Below are 26,240 nucleotides of genomic sequence, written 5' to 3' on the forward strand. Positions count from 1 at the left end.
ATGGGCATACTTGGACTGGAATTTCTCAAAGCCCTTTTTAGGTTTGATAGCAGCAACCCAACTGTGCTAAAACAGATTAATTTTTAAAAGCTGATATTGCTATAACCATTATGAACAAATGCATTCCCCCATAATATTTGCACTCAGAAGTATATGCTGTGATTGTTGCCATGGAAAGAACCATAAGAGGAAAATTGGTACTAACCAGGTGTCAAACATCATAATTGAGAAATCTATTGAAGATCTATGAATAGGCAGTGGAACAGCACCTCAGTATCTTTCTGGTACATACAGGAGAAAACATGAATGCTAACTTGCTCAGTTAAAGGGAACAAAAAAGAAATGTGTGGAACAAAATTTGGAAAACAAAAATACATGAGAAATTATAGGTTCCCTTTATCAACAATTGAAAGCAAAAACCAGAAAGTTACAGCAATATTGGAAGTCAAAACAATGCAAGGAACAATAAATTAAATCAAAAACTTTACTTGAGAAGCAAAGAGATTAGTTAAGACAGAAAACCCCCAAGGAGGAGGATATGGTAATTCTTGTCATCCATATGCTTGTAAGAAGTCTAATATAACAAAAATGCAAATTGGATCAAACAGAAAACAGAAGAGTGTGCACTATTATTATAATGAACCACAAAACATTTTTGTCAGGGGAAATAACTGAAGAACTACTTTGTGAAGCAACTTCTCTGTAAAACTAAAAAGGTATGAGTCTGAATAGGATCCAGAGTTATTAGCCCAAGTGATTCATGGTGACCCATTAATTACTAGCAAAGCCACTTACTAGATTGCTTTCAAATTCAAGGCTAATCTCATCTTTTTCATAACAGAAGGCAGTATATATTTATTACCAAAAGATGAGAACACCAGTGACCTTCCAAATATGGGCCAAAGTACATGTTTATATACTTTTCACAAAGCATTTACAGCTTGTAACCACTCTAAAAAAAAGTCTGTAAACATAAGAAGACAGTATATTGACTGAAGAGGAGAAAGAGTGTGCCTAAAAATCCTGGGTTACATGTAAAGAACAACTTATTAATGATTTGGTGATTATTGAACAAGCTACTAAAAGGCATCATAACATTCACATCATAGTTATTGATTGCTGCTGCCTTTGACTCAGTTTCACATTCATGGCTTATGTACTGGCCATTTATAGTACATGGCATGTACTACAAATATATTAAATAGTTCCAAGAATTAGTGTATTTGATACCCATTTGGAAAATTGTTCTTGGTTTAAAAATTGCCGCCACTACAATGTCAGCAACAGTTTATATAAAATGAAGCAGGATAGTACAGTGGAAAGAGCACTAGCTTTGGAGTCAGAGGATTTGAGTTCACGTCCTACCTCTGGGCAAGTCACTTTACCAGCCAGGTGTTTCTTTATCTGTAAAATGAGGTTATTGGACTAGATGGCCTCTGAGGTCCTTCTGTTGTCTAAATCTGTGATCCTCTGATCTTCTAGGGAGACCATTTAAGCCCACTAAAATTCTGCCTAACTTTAAAGCCATCGTCATCATCATTTCTGAATAAAACTAAATATGGCTTTCAAGTTAAAGAGGGATCTCTACAAAATACCATATTAGTCACCTGGTGTATCTCATTGACATCAAGTTATACACACTGCTGGAAAACAGATTAAAGTTGCTGCGTTTCAAAAGAAACTTTATAAAACAAAATCAAGATATTATTTGGACCCCAAAAGTAGAAAATTCTCAATATACATCAAAGGAAAACAGAGACTAAAAAGGTTTGAGCTTAAACCTGAAGGTCAAATTGAACCTTAGATGAAAATGGTTACAAATACCTTGGTCTTCTCCAGGTAAGACACATCAAGCATAAAACTCTCCAGGAGAAAGCTGAGTCTTTTATGTTGAGATACTGACTGACATTCTGAAGTCAAACCTTTATAGGAAGAAGACAGGTAGAGCAATTAACCTCTACAAAATTGCAGTCTTAACATATACTTTTGGCACAGTAAAAGAGACTATAGTGGCTCTAGAAGATGTCTGAACGAAAAGACATTGAATTTTAATGAAATCCAGGACTTATTACCCTAAGGCTGTAATAGTCTAACAGTTCATCAAAAAGGAGGAAAAGGATTAAAGAGCAAGTAATAAATGGATTAAAATATTTTTACAGAAATATTTTTGGGACCAACAGATCTTACCTCATAAGGCAATAATAAAGATTGATAATAGGTATATGCTATTGGGTTTGTGAAATGGAACCAAAAGTGTTTTATCTCTGGACAGCACCTATAAAAGGACTGAGGGAGGGGAATACATATGGTGCCCCATAGGCAACACCCACGCAAATGCAACCACAATATATTGGCAAGAAAGTATTAAATGAACATGTAAGTCATGCATATTTGTTTATAGAAATGAAAAAGTGATCAGAATTGGATCATTGCCACTAGAAATTACAAGGTTATCTTTAAGGAGTCTGGATTTATTCACTGGTGAAGATTATACAGTAGAGGTTCCAAAACAGGCTCCAAAAAATTAGCACCTACTGGATACCTAGGAAGACACAATCATATATCTAGAATCATACACTAGAAGTTTACTATTCTTAATAAACTAAGACAACAAATCCTCACACTACCTTCCTTCCTCCCCTACTCAATTTTATTTTAAAGTCTTAATTCTTTTCTTCTGACCTTTCCCACCTCCACCAATATTAAGAAGTCAAGAAATACAAAATCCCTGTTGCAAACATGTATAGTCAAGCAAAACAAATTCCCACATTGGCCATGTCCAAAAAAGCCCACACAAACAAAACAACAAACTCTCAATTTGCACTCTGATTCCATCCTTTATTTATCAGGAGGTAGGTAGCATGTTTCACTAAGTCCTGTGAAATTGTGGTTGGTCATTGTGATGATCAGAGTTCCTAAGCATTTCAGAGTTGTTTTTCTTTACAATAATCTTATTATTTTATAAATTGTCCCCCTGGTTCTGCTCACCTCCCTTGCTGTGTGTGTGTGTGTGTGTGTGTGTGTTGCGGGGGGGATGTCTCTATTTCAGGGTCTTGATTTCCTCCTCTGTAAAATGAGGGGATCGTATTCCTAGATGATCTTCATGCACCTTCCTGTTCTGAATCTTAGTTTCATTGTTATCTCTCCTCCTGGGCAAGACTCAAAGCCCTGGTGTGGTGAGCCCTTGGCAAGCTTTTTAGTATACCTAGAGAGATGAGACAGGGTTATAGTCCCTGTTCTCTTCTCTGACACTACCATTGCCTTGGTGCAGGCCCTCATGATCTCATGCCTGAATTATTGCAATAACCTGCTGGTTGGTCTGCCTGCCACAGTTTTTTCCCTACTCCAGTCCTGCCAAAAGTACAGGTACAGCCACTTCACGTTCTCTACTCAGTAAACTCATGTGGCTCCCTATCACCTCCAGGATCAAACATAAACTCCTTTCTTTGGCATTCCAAGCTCTTTTTAACTTTATCTTCTCACCCCCTTCCTGTCTTCTGATACCTTAACTCCCTGCTACATACCCTTTGATCCAGTGACTGGACTTCTGGCTGTTTGATGAATAAGACACTCCATTTCTCAGCTCCAGATATTTTCTCTGGATGTCCCCCATACCTGAAATACTCTTCCTCCTCATCTCTGCCTACTGGCTTCCCTGGCTTCCTTCACATCTCATCCAAAATCCCATGTTCTACAGGAAGTCTTCCCCAGTTCCTTTTAATTCCAGTGCCTTCCCTCTGTTATTTATTTCTATTTAGCCTGCACATAATCATCCCTTAAATTTGTATAGATAACACTGTATAGTTACTAAGAGCTCTCACAATTCTTGTCTCAGTTGATACTCAAAACATCCTGTGAGATTTGTAGTGCAATTGTAATTGTCTCCATTTTGCAGATGAATGGATGAACAACATGAACAACAAGCATCTGTTAAGTATCTACTAATGAATCAGGCACTGTGCTAGTTGCTGGTGATATAAAGACAAAAATGAAACAGTTCCTATGCTGAAGGAGCTTACATTAAATGATATAAAGTGTACGTTATACAAAGATAATAATTGTGCCAGGGGCATGTAGGTGATGCAATGGATAGTGTGCCATGCCTGGATTCAGGAAGACTCATCTTCCTGAGTTCAAATCCAGCCTCAGACATTAGCAGTGTGACCCTGGGCCAGTCACTTACCCCTGTTCCTCATTTATGAAATGAGCTGGAGAAGGAAATGGCAAACCACTGCAGTATCTTTGCCAAGAAAACCCCAAATGGGGTCACAAAGAGTCAGACACAATGGAAACAAATGTTCAGGTACTGTATTAAGTGCTCACAATTATTATCTCATTCGATCCTCACAATAACTTTGACAGGTGGATTCTAGTATTATCACCATTTTGTAGATGGGGAAACTGACTTGCCCAGGATCACACAGCTAGTAAGTGTCTGAGGCTGGATTTGAACTCATATCTTCCCGACTCTGGGCTTGGCACTCTATTCACTGTGCCACCCGTTTTTGGGATACTCTGTATAAATTCATACTAAGTATATACAAAATACAGTGCTTTTTGAAGGAGAGAGAACACTGAGATGGGGGTGGGGGAGCAGAAGAGGAGGAGATCAGGAAAAGTTTCATGTAGAAGATGGTGCTTGAGGGAGATTCTAAGAGTCAGATGGAGTGCATTCCAGGCACGGGAGACAGCTGGTACAAAGGGGTGGAGAGGAGAGATGGAGGATTGTCTGAGGAATGGCAAGGGAGCTAGTTTGGCTAGAGTGTAAATTATATAGAAGGAAGTCACATGTAATAATGCTTAAAAGAAAGGATGGGACTAGAATGTTTCAGAGCTTTAAATGCCAAAGAGTGGAGTTGGTATTTGCTGTGAGAGGTTGTAATATGATGGGTTTTTGGGGGTGAGGTAATGATTTAAGCTCAAATTGTAGGTTGGAGTTAGATAGTAAAGAGCTTTAAATGCCATGCAGAAGCTTATATTTGATCTTAGAGACGGTAAGGAGCTGTTGGAGTAGGGCAGTGACACTTTAGGAAAATTGTTTTGTCAGTTGCGTGGACATTAGATGAAGTGGAAAGAGGCTTGCATCGGAGAAATCAATCAGAATACTGCTGTTAATATTCCTGGTGAGAGGTGATGAGGGCCTGAACTAAGGCAGTAGCTGGATAAACAGAGGGAAGAGGATGGATGCAAGAAATGTGGAAATAGAAACAGGAAGCATTGTCAACCAATTGGATGGGTATGCTGAGTAACAGAGAGAAGTTGAGAGAATGGTAGCAAAGTTGGGAACCTAGGTGATTAGAACAATAGTGACTCCCTCAACAGAAACAAAAAAGTCTGGGAAAGGAGTGGGTTCTGGGGGTAAGAGAATGCATTCTATTTTGGACATGATGAGTTTGAGATGTTAATGGGATATCTGGCTTTAAATGTACAACACATAGTTAAAGATGAACAACTGGAGCTCTGGGAAGTGACTAGGAGTAAAAACCTAGGAGTCATCTGCAGAAATGATAATGAAATTCTTGGAAGCTGATGAGGTCATTAAGGGAAAGTGGAGAGAGAAAAGAGAAGAGGACCTAGAATAGTCTTGGGATACACCCACAGTGAAGGTGTGTGAAATAGATGAACAGCCAGCAAAGGAGATTGAGGACTAGTCCATCAGAAAGAAAATGGAGAGCAATGTCATGGCAACCTGGAGAAGAAAGAGTGTTCTGGAGCAGTGAGTAACCACCATTGTCAGATGTTGCCTATGGATCAAGGAGGATGAGAACAGAGAAAAGGCTATCAGTTTAGTCATTGGAATTTGGCAGTGAAGAGACTGAAGCCCAGAGGGATGGCCTGTGCCACTTGTACAGTGAACACATTTAGATGTTGCCATCATCCATTGCTATATCTCTTGGGTATATTCATTGATCTTTCTTCTGCACTGCATACTTCTTCAATAAATTGGGGATCCTAAGGACAGGATTTCTGTTTCAATACATGTTGGAGTAGGTAACTTCTGTGCTGTGCTCCCTTTAAGTTCAGATTGTGATTCTGATTGTTAGAATTATCTAGCCTGATATAAGTTTCTCCTTAACCTTCTTTTCTCAAGATCAGATAGTCTCAGTTCTTCCAGTCTTTCCCCTGAAAGCCTATTCAAAAATTTTAATTCCTTTACTCTGGACTCCTTTTGAATTGTCCACATATTATTTAAAGTACGACTTCACACTCAGAAGTAATGGAATTCAGTAACCCAGTATTTGATAAACCTGAAAAGATAAATGACCTAAGTAAGAACACTCTATTTGATAAGAACTGCTTGGAAAATTGGAAACTGGTCTGGTAGAAATTCTGTGTTGTCAGTCCGTGACCACTCTGTCAGGTGGGTAGCGTGCCTCAGCCGCAGTCTTCTAGAACTGTGGTTGGGCGTTTCATTGATTATAGTTCTCAAGTCCTTCAAAGTTGTTTCTCTTTACAGTGTTCTTGTTAGATTGCTTTCTCCTTATGCTCACTTCACATCGTTTCAGTTCACACACATCTTTAGGGATAGAGGTTATTACTAAAAATAAAATAGGTTTGATTACATGACATTGAAAAGCTTCTGTATGGACAAAATGATGCAACTAGGAAAGAAAGGAAGTGGTCCACTGGGACAAAAATCTTTGTATCAAATATCTAAATATTTGATCCTGTGATATCATCATTCTTGATAAAGGTCTGATATTCAAGATATATAGACATTGAACAGAAAGATATGGGACCATAAGCCATCACCAATATGTTAGTGGTCAAAGGATATGAACAAACTGTTCTCAAAATGATTGCAAACTATTAACAACTATATGAAAGAATGCTTCAAAGAGGCAGCATAGGGTAATAGCGAAAGCACTGCATGTAGAGTCAGGAAGACTTCAATTCAAAACCCACCTCAGAAAGTTGCTGTGTCACCTTGGGCAAGTGGCTTACTGTCTCTGTGACTCATTTTCCTTATTCACAAAATAAAGGGTTGGACTTGATGGCCTCTAAGGTCTCTTACAGCTCCAAATCCGTGATCTTTTATTCTATGAAATAATTAATAATAAGAAAATGTAAATCAAAACAACCTTGAGGTTTCACCACCCACCCATCAAATTGTCAAAGATAACAAAAGATGGATAGTCCTTGTTGTGGGGTCATGGAAATACAAACAATGCTAGTGCATTGTTGGTGAAACTGAATTTATGCAACTATATGGAAAGCAATTTATAATTGTGCAAAGAAAATGAGCTTACGCTTTGACTGAGAGACATGCTACTGCTAGGCATCTACTCCAAAGAAATCAGTAGCAAAAAGGAAGACCCTGTATTCACCAAAGTTTTTACAACAGTCTCTTTGTGATAGTCAAGAACTAGAAATAGTAGATGATCTATTAGGGAAATTGCTAAACAAATTGTGGTATGTATTACGGAATATCACTTTGCTATAAGAAACTATAAATATTATGAACACAGAAAAGCATAAGTAGACTTACGAATTAATGCAAAGTAAAGTAAGCAGAACCAGGAAAGCAATATAACATAATATTTTATGTATATGTATACATATACACACATATATAATAAATGGAAAGAACAAAGCAATTGAAATGGAATACTATAAAACCGTAATGACCAAATTTAGCCCTAAAGAAAAAATTAAAGAAGACATCTCCGCCCACCTCCTTTGCAGAAGAGTGGGGAAGTGGGGGGTGGGGAGGAGGTTGATCTGAGGAGGTAGAGTTCATCACATAAAATCAGATTTTAAAATGTGTTGGTTTGTTTTGTGGAACTTTTTTTTTCTTTCTTCCTCTTTTAAAATTATTATAAGGATTGACTCCCTGAGAAGGGGGTTGGGATTATACAGTCAAAAATGTCAGTCATATAAAAACAAAAGATATAAATAAAAATTTATTTTAAAAAGTAAAGTGTGGCTTCTAAACTCCACATAGTATGGCATCAATTAGTATTAATGTGTAAAAACAAAAGATGCTAATGAAATTTATTTTTAAGAAAATGTGGCTTCTAAAGTAGACACAATATAGTATCGGTATAGTACTAATGCTAACCCACGTCAGTATTGTCTGGCTTTATTTGGAGGAAGTCTTTCTTGGATGTGCCTTCACACTTAGAAGAGATTAGAGGTAGCTATAATTTTGCCTTCAGTTCATCAGTGATTTGTCGATGACCTGCAGAAGATCAAGACAGCTAAACCTAGGGTGGAATGTCTTGGATTGATTTGGTAATGGGCAGCATGTGGCGAGTTTGAATGTTTTTTGGAACTTCCCAGAATGCTTTTTCAGACTAATTAATCAGATAAGCAACAAGCATTTATTATTTATCATGTGCCAGGCTGTGTGCTAAGTGGTAGGGAATACAAAGAAAGGCAGTCGATAGTTTTATGATTTAACCTGAAACGATTTGAGCACATAGATACATAAACATTCTTCTGAATAATAGAATATTGACTGTGACTTTTTGTATTAGACATTGGAGCTGGATATTAGTAATTTAAGTTAATTTTGTTACTAGCAATAATAGCTAGCATCCATATATAGCAATTTAGGCTTTATGGAGCACTTTATATATTTTATGTCATTAGATCTTCACAACAGCCCTGTAAGGGAGGTGCTATTATTATCCTCATTTTACAGATGAGGAAACAGAGCCTGAGGGAGATGAAGTGCCTGCAGTCACACAGCCCGGAAGTGTCTGAGGCAAGATTTAAACTCACTTGTTCCTGATTCCAAGTCTAGCACTCTCTCCACTTTTCCATGGGTGTCAAACACAAGGCCCATGGGCCAATGCAACTGACAACTCTCTCAAGTGCCCCAAACCAAATTAAAATGTAATTGGGAAATATTTAACAAAATAAGTAAAAATTCAGAACAACATATATACAGCCTGTAGGTATCCTTATGTATGGTTTAGTGGCCCCCATTTCTGTTTGACACCTCTGCGCTACACTATGTATTTGCCTATATCTGCATGTATAACAACATAAGATATGCCAGCAGAGGATTTAGATCCATTTTTGATAATCTTCAAAGATATGGATTAATATTGTAACAAATACCCATTAATGAGCACCTATCAGCATTAGTCCATGATTTGAGATATAGCACTTTAAATTTAAAATGGTATGTAATAATAGGTTATATGATATACACTAGTGTTAACCCTCCAAACCATATCCAGTCCAATCTTGAATTCTTGTGTGCTTTCTTTGGCAAGCATAACTGAAGATCTTGTTACTTAATATGCACGATGCCCTGAAGATTTATCCAAGTTTGAGTCATTACAAGATAGACTAAAAAATGCACTCAGCGGCAAGCAAAGTACTGCTTTGCTTCATGAGACTAGTGCTGCTGTCAGTGTTTCCTGACCCTGGGGTTCCCCTGTAGCAGATGAAGCTAGCCTCTCCCCCCAACCCTGGTATCTAACCAAAGTAATTAAAACTGGAGTCCAGCAAAAGAGGAGGGTGTGATGGGCCTCCTGCTGTGGTATAGTGAATGATATTTAGAAAGAAAAGTATATTATTAGAGAAAAGGAAATTTGAGGCCGATCAAGAATTTTACTTGTTAGGTATATTTCCATGTATACTCTTTATTAGTTCAAATGTATTTTGAATCCGTAATGTTCCTGCTACTGCACAGCATTATGCTTTAGTACCTAGAAGACACAATAATAACTCCTCAATGAAGTAGAATGAGGAGGCAGCTTGCTATTGTGATAAGACTACTGTACCTGGGATCGTGAGGCATGGGCTTAAATCTTGACTCCCATACTTACATAGCTGTGTAAAATCTCAAACAAGTCGTGCATCTCTCTGAACCTCAGTTTCAGACTGATTAATCAAACAAAACTCAGGATTCAGTGTATCCATAAGATGGGGATTGGGTGGTTGTGTGTGTATGTAATTATTTGTAAACTTTATTGGTGCAGAATAGAAATTACATTATTTGTTATTTGGTAGTAGTGGTGGTGGTAATAGTAGTAGAAGCAATATTAGGACAAATTTTCACCTAATTAACCACACAAAAATCTAAAATGTAACAAAGTACTTAAAAGTCTGACATCATATAATGTGCTTCTCATTTTATCCTGTGCTATCGGTTTATTAAACCTCCACTTCCCACATGCCTTATTACTGTTTTAAGTAGTATATAACTCTACCCTAGGTCTGAGAAGAATAAAATAATTTAGAATCTACACATATAAAGTATTAAAGCACTGTTCCTTTAATACAGTAAATATACTGTTTATTCATCCCTCTGATATTCCTTGAATTAGCCTGCATTGATGGCACTAGTAGAGGTAATTCCACTGGAATTTCTGCATTATTCAACAGCATTCTTGAGACATAGGATGTGCTTTGGCATAAGACTTTGAGTAGAATTCTTCCTTATGCAGCAGCATTCCCAAGCCAGAGATTTGGAGAAACCTCAGGATGACATGAAGACGACTTAAGAAGTAGAATGTTTCAGATTTATTGAGAAAGCAGACACTCCACAGCATGAATTAATGCATTAATGTGACTGCTATGATCAGTATTTTTAAACTGATGTTGCTGGTTTTAATTTTTAAGTTAACAGATTGCTGTTTTAGCTTTAAGTTTTCAGTTTAAGAGGGAAATGCTCCAACATATGCTAGAAACCTGTTACACCATAGATTTTATGAGTCAAATGAGAAGCATTGTGGATTAGTGGAAAGCGTTTTGGATTTGAAATCAGAATGCCTGAGTTAAAATCCTGGCTAAGATACTAAGAGTACTTACCTGTGTGACCTTTTTGGCCCCCAGTTGCTTTATAAAATGAAGGATTTGGACTAGATGATAAATATCAGTATTTTTCACTGTTAAGAGTCATTCGGCATATTTCTCACAAGAGCAAACATGACACTCATTAAGTTTTAGAGCAAGCATATGTTTAGGAGAGCTAGATTTGATTTTTTTTTTTAAATTGTTGGGTTTTGGAGTGTGGTCCTTTTAAGGTATTAGGGCAATTTTTATTGCTTCATTTTGCCCTAGAAATTTCTTTCTAATATCTGAATATTTTACCATGGGGAGAAAAATAACACCACACTGGGCAACAAATTTTGAGAAGTTGGAGGACAGCTGGAAAGCTAAGCAAAGTCTGGTGGTTTTCTGGCTTTCTGTATGGTCTAGAGGTAATGAAGGAGTTAAGAATCCACCCACTTAAGCTTCTGTGGGCGTTACTAGCCTGCCTGATGTCATGAAGTCAGACAACCCAAGCCTGAAGGGGGCCCTTTGTTGGCAGTTTAACCAAGCACTTCTTTCTGACTCTGCTGAGTGTTCAGCGGCCTGAGAATGAGGGGCGGATGGCAGTTTGGGAGCTGCCATAAGGAATAACTGCTTTCAACTTTGTTGGGTTTTTTTTTTCTCCCGCCAAAAGAGGGACCCCAAAGGAACAAGAATCTGCTCCACTTCAGTTACAGGCAACATGGGCACAATGGAGGAGCCGCATTTCAGGGCACTTTAATGATCCAAAGAGTGCTAGGTTGTTTAGCCTTCGCAAAAGGATTTTTATGTGAGAGACTGGACCAAGAAAAAGGACAGGAAGGGGAGGGAGGAAAAACACATATCAAGGACGCTCTCTAACAAATGAAAATGTTGGAGATTTGTTTGAAGTTGGTGGGTTGCAAGTCAAAGAAGGGACTTTCCTCTTCCTCCAGCTGTTATTTGGAAGGTAAGTTCAAGTCTCTTACGGCTTTTAATTGGGTTCAGAAGACAGACTTGGGTCCTGAAGGCCTAGGGGCTGGATTCCTGAAGTCTGGAATCCCTTTTGCTTAGGCCTCTCCCTAGCCAGCCCTATGGCCCTGCTTTGTGAGAAGAGCAACCTCATTGTGTCGATATAGCCTCCCAGGATAGAAACTGAGATAGGATTTTAGTTCCTACAATCATTTCAGGTAGGTTAGAATTGTAATTTGTGATGTGATAGCTGTTTCACTGGAGTTTCTAGCAAAAGTTTTTAAATGAGGAAGTTTTGATAAAGTATTCGTGATAGTCTTCTTGTCAAATAGCCTAACTTGAGTAATTTTCACTGTTAATAGATAATTGCATATTAAACGTGTGAATCCATGTTTGTGAAGACATGTGATTTGCATTATGCATTGTCTACAAGGAGGACATGGCTATACCATTTATGGTTGCAAAATTTCAAGTGCTCTTTCTGATCATCCAAAAGTAGATGGGGGGGAAACCTCATCCGAGTCTTATCTACAAGCTATGAATTTGGTTGGAGAAATAACCCTCTTATGCTGGGGAAGAAAGATAAATGATCTCAAAGGGAATTCTAACTGAGTCAAAGAACTTGGAAAAAGTATACGTTCTCATTTCTTTCAATAACGAGGCCTAGTGCCAGGAGCATTTCACTTTTGTCTTTCTTTTTTCTTTTCCCTTGCTAGCGCCTTTCCTTTTCTTTCTCTTATAGCTTTAAAAAGGTGTAAAATTTGGAAAAAGTAAATTGACCACAGTAAGTAGTGGCTGGTGTGGCATTAATATCTCTGTGAAAATGGATGGCCATATTATGATGGTTAATAATCATTTCATTAGCACAGGATTTTGGAGATAACAATACAGTATCATCCAGAAGTCAGGAATTTGGATGAGAGGATATAGTCTCTTGAGGTACCTTCCAGCTCTCAGACATAATAATCCTAGGATTTTAATCTTGTAGAGTGTTAATTATCTCTTTGGAGCTCAAATTTTTCATCTTTGTGTTCCCAAAGCATATCACAATGCCCAGCACATACTAAGTGTTTAACAAATGGTTATTGATTAAAATGGAATTAAGTAGTGAGAGAGAAGTTTTTAGTAAAAGTGGAATTTTGTTAAGGCCTATGAAATTTTTTAGTTTTTAGTTGTATTTCCATTAAATTTTTTATGGAAATTAATTTGTTTGCTAACTCCAGTTTCTTTTCTCTCTGAATCGTTGCCTTCCTGGAACGGGCTCTTTGGAGTCTAGGTATGCAGTTCTAAATTCTAAATTACAGTGAGATAGGTGAAAAGTGTTTATTTTTATTAAAAACAGGATGAGCACAGCTGTTTCATACACTAGTTTGATGTTTTTGTAAGGAACTCACAAATCAGTCAAGCTGAGAAAAATCACAGCATTTTAAGGTGATAGTTTATTTTGGTCCAAAAGTTTGCTCTCAGTGATTATAGTTGTTCTCACTATTAAAGTTTGATGAAGCTTGGAGTTAAAATAACATTTGTATTGCAAGTAGCAGAACACTTTTTTACCCATTCACATTTACTCAATAACCTTTAGACACTAAATATTATCTCATCAAAATTTTTTTTACAGGTGAGCCAGAGGTTTGGTTATGTATCAATGTACACATCTGTGTAAGTGGAATAAAACTGAAGTCTTCTGACACTCATTTTCTCTACAACCTGAAAATTTCTTTGGGTAAATTGAATAACCCTGCTGCCCAGATTTCCTGATTTGGAAATTTTAGTATCTTAGAAATTCTCATTCTAGAAACTTTGGAATTTTGAAATATCTTACTGATATTCAATAAGCCCCATAATTTAAAAAAAAAAAAGAAACAAACTCTGTCAAAAAAACTTTATGGTGTGGCATATTGTTTTAGGCCTAAGTCTGTAAGAGTAGCTCAAGTTTCTAGAAATTCATTCTTAGGAGAGCTTCATATTTTAGTTCTGTGTTTAGATAGTGACAGGAATGGAACTTATGTTTTTGTAGTTGATTTGAGACCATTTAAATCTCAATGATAATGACTTAAGAAATGTTAAGGTCATTAGATGCCAACAGCTGGGTAAATAATCTTACCTTTGTATTTTCACTAATATTTCCGGTCGGTTGTACAATTAATTGTTCCTACAGTGAATATGTTTTCATACTTGTTCAAACGATGAACATGTATTGGTTGAGCATTTTTTTCTGTGCTTGGCCTAGAGGTGTTTCTTAGTTTACTTGATCGATGAAGTTGAGCGCAATCAAGTCTTTCATTTCTTCTCCACAACAGGCAAAGCAACTTGAACTGTTTGTACACAATTCCATGTATCTGAACAAAGGATATTTCTCTTCAAAATGAAAATGTTCTTTTGAATCCAATATGAACTATTGTTATTATGAATCACTTTTCCCTAGGAACAAATGTAGGATATCAGTGGTACCATTAAAATTCCTATAACTGATGCCAGAAATAAGAGGATTCTAACAGGAATGGAGGAGGGAGGGGAAGGAATGTAATATCAGTAAAAATTGTATACCTTTAGCAATTGATTTGTGATGCCTAACTTCATGGCATCTACACTTAGTTTTATGTCTGTGACATTTAAGTCATAATCTTTGGCCCATTCAATTTTCCAGTGATATTTTGAAATTTTTACCTTTCACACTTTGAATTAATTTTTACCATTTAAATTTGTTGTACATGAACTTGAGTGGCTATTATGATATATTTATATTATGTAAATCAGTAATTAATAACAATTCAATCAACTCTTTGAGAACATTACAAACACTTTTACAAAGGACCACTTTAAACTCATCTTTTTACAAGTACCTGCTAGTTTTATATGGTAGCAGGACACAATCACACTTCTAAACAAGAATTTATTAAATACTTACTATGTGCCAGGCGCTGTGCTAAGTATCTCTTTTTAAATTAATTAAAGGAAAATCCCCATGTAATATCAGAGAAAATTAGGGAAATTGCCTAATTTTGCTAATGAGAAAGCCAGTTGATCTGTCAGTCAGTCAGCAAGCATTTAAGTCCCTACTATTTGCTAGCTATTCTTTACATCATCAAAAAGATGTGGCATCTTACAGCATTAAAACTAGAATGGGTCTTAGGCTGTTGGAGATCCAGTACAGAACATTTAGCCCAACTCAGTCATTTTTCATATGAGAAAATAGTCCCCAAAAGGTGAAGGACTCACCCAAGGTCTCTTGACTAGTTTGTGGCAAAACTAGACCCAAAACCAGGCCTCCCTCTGTCCATCTATCAGTCTTCCTTCTACCACATTGCACTGGAACGCTGTTAGGTGGTTGTCGCCAACCCCCCTCTTCCCCCGCCCCAGCCCCAACACACACTGTGGGCTGGAGTGGGAATTCAGGGAACTGCTTTCTCCCACCTTTCACCTACTTACTAGCTGTTACCTTGAGCAAATCACTTTTCCCTTTTTGGGTCTCAGTTTCCTCATCTGTCAAATCATGAAATTATCTGTTCTGCTTCCTTAATTAGGCTTTTGAGGAGATCAGATATTGCCTGTGAAAATGCTTCTTAAAACCGTGAGACTGTACAAATTGTAAGGTGATATTACATAGACTTGTGGCTCCTTTGGTCTTTAAATATATAGAATTTTTTTAAAAGAAATTCTTATTTAGTATTTCTCAGTGTTGACATTAAAGTTTTCACTCTCAATTGAGTTATTCAGAATTGAGTTAAATTGTCCATAAGTTAATATATAGAAATGATTCATTTTCAAATTAGTTTTGATGCATATAATTAATACTTCCTGTCCTTGGTTTTAAGCTGGAAAGTTTCCGATCTCTCTCCTGACCCTCACTTTTCCCCATGGTAAATATTTTAGTTGGTGATGGGAAAAAAATCACATTGGTCTACATTTCACATTTTAGACACTCCCTGCTCCCTTCTATAAGACACCTCCACAAACTCCAAACATTTGAACTGGTAGTTCAAACAAACTGCTTTCTTAGTGTTAAATCAAGCCACTGCAGTTTAGAAAATGCAGCCCTTAGAATTGGAATAGGAACAGAAAAAAGCTAACACTTTTTTTTTTAAAACCGCTACAAATACTGATGTCCAGATGCTGCATTTAAATGTTGTATTTTAAGTGATTTGATTCCATCCCCACCCCCACATCCCCAGGCTAAACGACACCAGCAGTTTCTTAGTTTAGTTGTATTAAATTGAGTGTCCTTGAATAAATAAATTGCACTTTTGGTCCTAGGCCCTTAGGAATAACAGATTTAAGAGCTTAAAGCTAGCATTGGAGAAGAAATGAGTCTTTTCTGAGTTGTCACTGTTATTCAAATTGACTTTTAAATTCTACTTTCTCTACTCAAAAAATAAGATGTTTTTGTTGTTATTTATGTGAGAGAGCACCTCCCTCCCTTCTGACCTCTAGTCTGGTTCTTAGCTTTGTTTGTAGCTGGTGTTCAGGCTTTGTAATGGTCTGCTCTTTAAATGAAGCCAGTAAAACCGGGGTTGCTGCCTGTTGACCTTTCCTTTTAGGATTGTGATAAAGGAAGGTTGTGTGGTTTCAGTATAAGTGCAGATCTTAGTCCAAAATTCAGATGGAGGCTAACCAGCACTACTTTTTTGCTTCTGTATAACCAGAAATCATGGATTTCCCTTTTCTCTTTATCATTGTATTGCATTTATGGTTACCCCATTACTTTAAAGGTCTTTATAGTGATTTGGCCCTCATCAGAGCCAAGGCCAAAATCTGGGAAACAAAACTATACCTTGAGCATCATTGTATTTCAAAGTGGATTTTGAGACAGAGTTTGGTCGAATGGATAGAGAACTGGCTTTTGAATCCAGAAGATCTGGGTTCAAATTCTGTTTCTAACAGACTGACTATGTGACCCTGATCAAGTTACTTAATCAGTATCTCAGGTAACCCCCTAAGAATAGTAGATGAAGAACAGTTACTAATCTGCATTGGTAGAGGAAATTTTTGATGGGGGGTGGGGGAGTAAGGGGGGGGCAGAGTTCGCTCACATCAATGAAATTGTAGCTTCAGATTTTTTTAAAAAACAAAACCACGAATTGACAAGTTGTTGTTCATTTGTGTATGACTCTGTGATTCTGTGGACCAGGCAGTAGTCCGTGGGGTTTTCTTGGCAAAGATATTGGAATGGTTCGCCATTTCCTTCTCCAGTGGAGTAAGGCAACTAGAGGTTGAATGACTTGCCCATGGTCACATAGCTAGTAAATGTCAGAGGCCAGATTTGAACTTAGGTCTTTCTGAGTCCAGGCCTAGTAATCTATCCACTGAGCTGCCTAGCCACCCAAATTGACAACTTATAGAATCTTGCTGTTGTGGAAAATTAGTTGAATTAGGCAAATGAGGCTAATTAAGTATTAATAGGTAACTGCACACTGAAGAAATTGGAACTAAGGTAACTGCTATCCCAGTGTATCAAGCCCCAAATGACTACAATTCACATTGAAAGAGCAGGAAATGTGTAATGAATGCTTTCAAACTATCATATGGGTAACATAAGGGAGGAGTGATTTTAATCCTTTGCAAATGGTTTATGGCAGAATGAAAATATTTTCATACATTTCAGGAAATAACAGGCCGAATCATGAACTCAGGTCTAGATAAGGACTATTTCAACTTGACTCCATCTCAAGCACTAATTGGATCACCCCAACAATACAATAATGTTTTAGGGATCCTTTCTCACATCCTGCCTTATGTCCTTCATAGAGCAAGTAAAGATCATAGCTGGAATGGATGGACTCTAAGGGTTGTCTAATCCAGGGCTTTTTCCACTCAGAACCCCTTTTCAGTTTGGACATGGCCAGAGGGCATGTGCAGTGTAAAGTGTGCATGCTCTGTGTTTAGAACCAAGGCTGCAGTAAAGTTGTGCTATGCAACATGGGCAAGTGCTGCCAGAAACACCTCAGATTCATTACAAGTTTGATTTTTAATTAATTTTTGGTCATTGCTCATTCAGAAACCTCTTACTGTTGCCAGAGTTTTTCAAAACCTCATATGGGGTTGAAACCCACAGTTTAAGAAGTGCTGATAACTTCCTCACTTTACAGATGAAGAACTGAGACCAGGAGAGGTTACATGACTTGCTGAGGGTCACACAGGTACCAAGTGGTAGAGCCAGGATTTCAACCATAGTCTTCTGTCTTCAAATTCACTGCTTTTTCCAGTTCTTCAAAGCTAAGTGCCTAACTTAGAATGTCCTCCTGGGTTTGTATAGTATGGTTTGGTTTTAGTTTTATGGTAAAGTATTGGGAATTTTTTATAACAAGTGCATGATCTTCTTTTTGAAACAAGTGAAAATTTACTTTTCCTTTACAAATCTAATTTTTAAGTGTTTTATCTTGGTACCAAAGATAACTTCAGAGTTTCCTCAGAGTAGATATGCTGTTTTGTCTTTTGTTTTTGCTTGTAGCTCCCTCTAGTTAGTAAGTATTGAGTGCTTTGTTAGTGAGTTTTATGCTGTTGGGATGGGGGTAGCAATGGCTAGTTTTAGAAATGATTTTTTAAGGTTATTTAATAATTGTATGACACTTTACCTAGGTTTTTTAATTTGATCTTCACAGTGGAAGTAGGTAAGGATTATTATTTGTGTTTAGCAGATGAGGAAACTTGAGGTTCATTGAGCGACTCACCGAAAGTCACAGAGCTGATAAGTGGCAAGGAAAGACTAGAACTCAGACTTTGTGATGACAACTTGTTTGGTACTCTTTCCACCCATTGACATTGCCTTACCCTGATAAATATACTAATTGCCCCTGAATAAGTACAGTAACAGGGTCAGTTCCATCACTGATAATAAAAATTTATGCTAGTTCATGGGGCAGGAGTGACATGTAAGCAAAAAAAGTTTACTTAAGTTAATAAATAAGGTAAACAAAATTCCTAGGTTAGCAGTTAACCTACTGGGGGGGGGGGCAGGATTTAAAGGCTGTAACAAGTATCAGTTTGCATACCAACAAAGAGGCTAATTTGAAATAATTAATTCTTTTACATTAAAGCAGATTTGTCAGAACCCCTGCCTCACAAAGAATTTTTTTCAATCAGTTGTAATTATTGCATGTAATACAGAAAAACAAACTACGTCTCTTAAACATTTCATAGATTTTCATATTCAGTTTGGCTTTTATTTTCTCTGCCTTACTTTCCCTTTTTCACTCCGAAAAGGTCTAGATTAGTTAGATATTATTGGTCTAAATATTTCCGAATATTCCAGTTGCTAAGTGCTGTGGGGATCTACTCATTTGAACAGATTTTATAATCCTTTTCTCTATGGGAAAAAAAGTGAAACTTGTGTTTTCAAGCTCAAGTTCTGTTTCCTCCATGAAGTCTTCCCAGTTCCCAATATACTTCCTTCCTCCCTTCCCCTCCTTTTAACTTTTTCTTTCTGTACCACTCATTTGGCAGATACCCTGCCTTGTGACTTCCCTGATGCTGTTTTATTGTCATTTAGTTTTTTTCATACATATTAATCTTATCTCCCTATTACCTAGATGTCGGGCTCCAGAGCAGGAACTATACCATCTTTTTTCTTTGTGCTCCCTCTAACACTTAGCAAAGTGCCATATATATAGGAAGGACTCTCAGCAAGCAATGGTTTTAAAAGAGTAGGTAAGGATGTGACTAGGCTTAGCTAGGGGTACTTAGTTTGAAGCACTTTAGATATGTTCACTATTTTAAAAAATACAAAATTGGCTGAACACAGTGTGCATAAAATGATCTCTGCATATGGTCTAGGCATAAAGAGATTGGCTAATTCTAACCAAATTCAAATCATGGGAAATGCTGTTTTTACTCTAGATTCATATTATAAAAAGTTATATGAGATTCTTATAAACTGATTTGAGAATAGCCTGAGCATGATCTCACCAACTGGAACAGAGTATTAAATAAAACATGAAACCTTCTTCCTTCTTGGAAGGATCTGTTTTATAGATTTTAAAATACAGATATTCAAAGAAGTGGAGGAAAGCAGTGAGCTGCCCATAAGGAAATAACAAGGGCAAAGTGGTAAGTGTTTAAATGACTGAATAGGAGCAAAACTGAAGAGAATGTGGCCTTATTCACTCAACACTTTTATTTTTCCCATTCCCTTGCTGAAATGTTACAAGGAATAATCAGATGGATAGCATGAGAATAGATACAGAAATCCAGTTGACAAGTCCCTCTATGTAGAGGAAACTGTGACTTTGTGTAAAGTGCCAATAGGAAATTTGGGAGCCTCTCTGGGAGGACCTTTCTTCCCCCTGGGATTGTGAAGTCGTTAGCTGTGTAAGTTTATAACAAGGTTACTTCCCTTGTTGTGCCTTAGTATTTGCTTAAATAGCAAGTCTTGAAAGTCTAGACCAGAAGCATTCTGCATCTGAGAAACTTTTATAAACAGCTCTGATGGCTGACTGGCTCCCAGCACAGCCTTAGAGAAGCATTTATTATGGAGCATGGGAGGACTGGTTTAAAAAGGCAAGAGAGCAAACTGACCAACCAGCCGTGCTCCTAGAAGGGGGTTCAGATAGCCTACCTCTGGATCTAGTATACTGGTGAGATAGAATGGACTGAATTGTTTAGATAGGCTTACAATGGGGCTCATGAAACTTTTCGGGGGTTTTGGGGATGTTTTGTCACTGATACATTCTGGGTTGGTTCGATGGTTCAGGTGTGCTTTGTAGTTTTGTTGGCAGGTGAAAGCCATTTTGCTGTGAGAATGACTGAAAATAATTTTAAATACGATTAGAGGAATCTTTTTTTTTTTAAATCTGAGACTTCTCAGAGGAGTTCAAATGAAAAATTTCCTTTCCTGAAGCAGATGCGCACGTCTTTGCATTTTAAAGGCTTAGAGGGTCATCTGGTCATCACTCAGACTGGGACTTGCCCGGCATGTGGCAGAGGCAGAACTTGAACCCAGGTCTTTCTGATTCAGTCAAGCTCTCCATCTATTCTTCTGTGCTGCCCTCAAAGGAAGGCACTTTGGAAGATGTGCTCATGAGGTACATTAAAATAAGGGATTCAAGGAGGCTGCAGACAATTTTTACAAAAACCATTTTATAATACATTGTTGTTCAGCCATTTCAGTCATGCTTGACTCTCCATGACCCCATTTGGGGTTTTCTTGGCAAAGATACTGGAGTAGTTTACCATTGCCTTCTCCAGGTCATTGTACAGATGAGGAAACTGAGGCAAAGAGTTAAGTGACTTTCCCCGTTTGGAAGGGTACATGTCTGAGGCCAGATTTGAATTCAGGCAGATGAGTCTTCCTGACTCCAGGGCTAGAATTCTATCCCCTGCACCATCTAGCTGCCCTTTTAAAAATATAGTACCTACTAAAATTTGTTTATTTTTAGGGACTTCCACAATATTCCAAGGATCTATAAGGAGGAGAAAATTAGTTTCTGTTTCTGCTATCTTCTGAAATGTGCAAGGGTATTTATGAAAATTTGGAGACTTCTTTTGTGGTGTAGTTATTTAGCAATACTAACATTAGTAATAAAGCAAGGAAGATTTCTGTATATTTTATTCAACTTTTGTTTTGTAAGTGGTGATCATTTTTAAGCTTTGACAGTGGAGTTTGTTATGAAATGAAGCAAGAAACTTGGCATCTGTACATTGTGAGTCAGTTTTGACATCAGTCTGGACTGGGAATTAAATGGAGGATTCTGGTGTTGCATTGTGGCTCTGTTCCAGTATCCTGATTCAAAGGCAGTCATAAGTAAGCTTCCCCGCTAGGTTTCAGTCATTAATTTGTGGAGTATGGAAGAATCTGAGGAGGAAAATTGGGGGACTGCCTTGGATTTCCTGCCTTCCTGTTGAATCAGAAAGCAGTGGGAGGCCCTTTCCTTCCTATGAAATGCCATATCCTATTGCTTAAAATTCCCAGCATCTGCCTCCATTTTGGAAGTAGCCCCTCCAAGTACTTCTCTCGTCAGCACTTTGAAGTGTCAGCTGTCCTCTGGCTGTCATTTACATTTTGCTGACTCCAGGTGTTTTTCAGTCATTTCCACATCTCCACTCCACCCCCTAGCCCATTATGGAATTTCTTTTATAAAACCCAGACACTGTTCAGTGTTATGTAGAGTGGTCACATAGTATCATTTGAGGAAAACAAAAACAGAAACAAAAGCCATTCCTATGGTCATGATTTAGTTTGATTTCCAGAGAATGCACAAGTGTACCTGGGCTCAACACGTGTGCTGTACCCACGGTGTACCAGGATCATAGATTTAGAGCTGGAAGCCACCTGAGGAGTCACCTCATTGTACAAACCAAAGGGTCCGAGGCCCAGGAAGTTTCGGAGGATCACCCAGGAAACACGTGTTTTGAACCCAGGTCCACCAGACTTTAAAATGTTTTACATATTCTACAGCTCTGGAGTAGTGAGCTGTTTGTGTTCCTTATTTCAAAAGTAAATTCTTCTATTTCATTGTATTTTTTCTAATATAAGTGTCTAGTTGAGGGCTAACATTTATCTCTTTATGTATTACAAATATCTTTGTATTTAATATTTCAAATCCTGTAACACATATAACAAAGGAGCAAGTACTTCATAAGTCATTGGGACGATTCTATAATTTAGAAAATGTTAATGTTAAAATGGGATATGTTTCTTTACTTCTCTTACCCTCATGAATTATAAAGTGAGATAACAAGATCTGGGGAAGATGCATGCTGTCTATAGAAGCAAATATAAAAATCAGGACTATTCCTTAGTTAGTAGGTGAGGCTTAACAAGAGATTGTTTAGGTGCAAGAAAAAGAAAATTTGAATATGATTTCTTTCTTATGACAAAAAAAAACATTTTGTTTCTGTGTGGGATCCTAGAGTTATATAGCTCTAGAGCTGAAAGAGACCTCAGAGGCCATCCAGTCCAACCCCCTCATTTTACAGTTGAGGAAACTAAGGCCCAGAGCAGGAAAGATTTGCCCATGGAATACAGGAGTAATGAGTAGCAGAGGTAGAATTTGAACCCAGGTTCTCTGATTCCAGAATTAAGGCGTCCTCTGTCCACGGTGTCACACTACCTCTTCTTGTCCTTGATTCTGGCAGGTGCAGGATTCCTTCTGTCTCTCTAGATTCTATTTCAGAAGTAAAATCTAAGTAGTTTCACCAAAGCACCTTGGAATGAAAGTGCTTAGTATTTTCCAATAAATTTAAATTAAGGAATCATTTTTAAGTTAAGGGATCTCTTTTGCCCACTTTATCCAAACACACAAGGAGTACAGATGTTGAGGGAGGAGATCTCATTTGAACTCAAATGTATTGGAAAAGCAAATGGTTTTTATTATCACACCTGGGGGGTGGGTAACGCTAGCTTTATTTTCTCTCCATTTTCTGATTTTTTTCACTCATCTTGTCCTTCCTCTTTTTCTCTCTCTGCCCTCCTTTTCCCCCTCCTTTCCATTTCTTCTTTTTCAGAAGCCCTTCAGAGGCCAGTTACTGCATCTGATTTTGAGCCTCAAGGTCTGAGTGAAGCAGCTCGTTGGAACTCTAAGGAAAACCTTCTTGCAGGTCCCAGTGAAAATGACCCTAACCTTTTTGTTGCACTGTATGACTTTGTGGCCAGTGGGGATAACACTCTAAGCATAACTAAAGGTAAGAGGACTGTGGGTTGCTTGAAGTGATTTTAAGAGACAAAATTCAGAGAAATTATAGCTTGGATTGACCACCACTTAAGTGATTTAAATAATAGATTTAAAGTTTGGAATGGTAGAAACTGTTAGAAAAAAATGAAGGAAATTCTTTTAGTAAATGACTTCTTTAAAAAATTCATACCACATTAATGCTTAAGAAAAATAGAACTGTCAATATGCAAGGTAAAGTATCTTTTATAATACAGAGTAAAACTAAACTAGATATTGATGTTTTGATTTATATCTGCATCCTAATGTCTATCCATATCTGTGATAAAAGCATAATTTTTGATAAATGGCTAATATTAGGAATGGACCAGATTAGCCATAATATCTAGGTATCTAGATACATGTTTCTATATGCACATGAACATATGGCCATAAGAATGGATTTTGCAAAAGTGAAATAAACTATATATTTAGGAATCTAAAGAAATCAACATAGTAATTACATAAGGTTAAATAAATATGAAATAACATGCTGACCTGGAGTCCTATAGAGGATGACTTATCTAACTTCGTTTTCTTCTAAAGGTGAAAAGCTCCGTGTCTTGGGCTATAATCACAATGGAGAATGGTGTGAAGCCCAAACCAAGAATGGACAGGGATGGGTTCCAAGCAACTATATCACCCCAGTCAACAGTTTGGAGAAACATTCTTGGTACCATGGGCCTGTGTCACGCAATGCTGCCGAATACCTGCTGAGCAGTGGAATCAATGGCAGCTTTCTGGTTCGAGAGAGTGAGAGCAGCCCAGGCCAGCGGTCTATCTCACTAAGATACGAGGGAAGGGTGTACCACTACAGGATAAACACTGCATCTGATGGAAAGGTAGGATTTCTGAAGAAGGTTGAAATGTAGCCGTAAGAACAAAAAAGATTAAAGTTCAAATCTGGCTTCATACGCTTACTGTCTCTGTGGCTCTGTGCAAGTTACCTAACCTCTGTCTGCCTTAATTTTCTTGTCTGTAAAATGGAGATAATAGTAGCACCCACCTCCCAGTGTTAGGGGAGGCAGCTCCCTGGCTCGCTGGATAGAGCTGTGGGCCTGGGCTCAGGAAGACCTGAGTTCAAATCTAGCCTCAGCCTCTTACTAAGTATGTGACTCTGGGCAAATCATTTAACCACTTTTTGCTGTAATCCACTGGAGAAGGAAATGGCAAACCATTCCAGTATCTTTGCCAAAAAAGAATAACCCATATATAGTGTGGCCCACAGAGTCACAAAATGTTGGACGTGACTGAACAATGACAACAGCATAGTGTTGTAAGGATAAAATAATTTATTATTTGTAAAGTGCTTTGAAAGCCTTAAAGACCACACATATATTTATATTTATCATTAATATAGCTATAAAAAAGCCATAGACTTTACATAGACATTCCCCTCAGTTTACAGATAAGGAAATCAAAGGCCAGAGAAGTTAGTGACTTGTCTAAGGTCACCTGGGTAGTTTTTCACAGTTTTAAATCTTGGGTTTCTTGACACCAGGTCAAAGTAATGGCTCCCCTAGACTAAAGGATAGGAGTAGTCTAAAAGCCCTGAATTGGAGAAATTGTCTTTTTTGCCTTATACATGATGAATCAGAGTTCAAACAGGAGTACATTTCAGGTTTCATTTTGCGGATGGTAGCAATAATTTCCATTCTTTTTAAAAATTAATTTTTATTTTTAGTCTGAACTTAAACACCAAATATATGGACATTTAGATGGAAAAGGGTGTCTGTGGAAGCAGCTAGGTGGTATAGTTGATAGAGCACCAGGCTAGAGTTAGGAAGACCAGAGTTCAAATGCAACCACAGACACTTACTAGCTGTGTGACCTCGTGCAAATTACTTAAGCCCTGTTTGCTTCAGTTTCCTCAGCTGTAAAATAATTATAGCACTTCCCTCGTAGGGTTGTTGTGAGGATCAAATAAGGTGATATTTAGCACAATGCCTGGGGCATAGTAGGCCCTATAAAATGTTAGCTATGATTTTATTTATAGATTGATATTTCTCTCATTATGTCTGTATATATGAACAGAAAAAGAGGATTATACATGAAACCATGAAACTCTAGGTTTCTATTATATATAGCTTGCTTTTCTTTTTGAGTATATAATCAGAACAACCTGTAGCTTTCAAAGCTATCTACTTGTCTGGCCTTCTTTCTGACATTCCTTCTGTTCTTTTCTCTCAATTGGGAGGAAAAAAAAGATTCCCCAATGATGCTCTTTTCTTCTTTTCTCCTCCTCTTCCTCTTTCTTCTTCCCTTTCCCTTTATCCTTTTCCCATTCTCCTTTCTGCTACCCCATCTTTATATCCTCCTTGCTCACCCTCCCCCACCCCCCTTTCCCGCTCCAAGCTGATTGAGGAAGAAAAAGAAAAACAGAGCCCTTCTAACCAATATACACAGTCAAGCAAAACAGATTCTTACGTTGTCTGTATCTGAAAATTTATAACTTATTCTTCATCTTTAGCCTGCCACCTTTCTGTCAAACTTCATCATCAACTCTCTGGAATCATGTTTGGTCATTGCATTGGTCAGCATTCTTAAGTCTTTCAAAGTTGTTTTTCTTTATAATGTTATTATATGTAAATCATTTTCCTGGCTCTGCTGAGTTTGCTCTGCATCACTTCATTCAGGATTTCCCAAGTATCTTTGAAACTGTCAACTTCACAGTTTCTTATATATATAGAGTGTACTATATTCTAGGATTTGGCCCTTAGGCCAAATCCAGTACATTGCTTGTTTTTGTATGGCCTATGATCTAAAAACGTTTTTTATATTTTTAACTTAGTTCACATACCATATAAAAGCAGATTGTGGTCCAGTTTTGCTGGCCTCTGCTATATTCCATTATTTTTGTATAGCATAGAAAGATAACTGCTTGTTTCCATTTCT

General features: G+C 37.6%; 1 protein-coding gene across 2 annotated transcripts in view; it reads left to right on the top strand.

The window, feature by feature from the left end:
- The window catches only part of ABL1 (ABL proto-oncogene 1, non-receptor tyrosine kinase), a 204,490-nt gene that overhangs the window by 136,456 nt on the left and 41,794 nt on the right, over window positions 1-26,240 (top strand). The window contains exons 1-3 of one of the 2 annotated variants that reach the window (XM_036751081.1): window positions 11,292-11,701; window positions 23,143-23,319; window positions 23,892-24,187. In XM_036751081.1, the coding sequence (XP_036606976.1) occupies window positions 11,617-11,701; window positions 23,143-23,319; window positions 23,892-24,187 (558 nt within the window). In that variant the 5' untranslated portion in view covers window positions 11,292-11,616. Of the gene's footprint in view, window positions 1-11,291; window positions 11,702-23,142; window positions 23,320-23,891; window positions 24,188-26,240 lie in introns of those variants that run through there. The other variant, XM_036751080.1, reaches the window with a different exon arrangement.

This window comes from Trichosurus vulpecula, chromosome 3, assembly GCF_011100635.1.
Source record: "Trichosurus vulpecula isolate mTriVul1 chromosome 3, mTriVul1.pri, whole genome shotgun sequence".
Lineage (NCBI taxonomy): Eukaryota > Metazoa > Chordata > Mammalia > Diprotodontia > Phalangeridae > Trichosurus > Trichosurus vulpecula.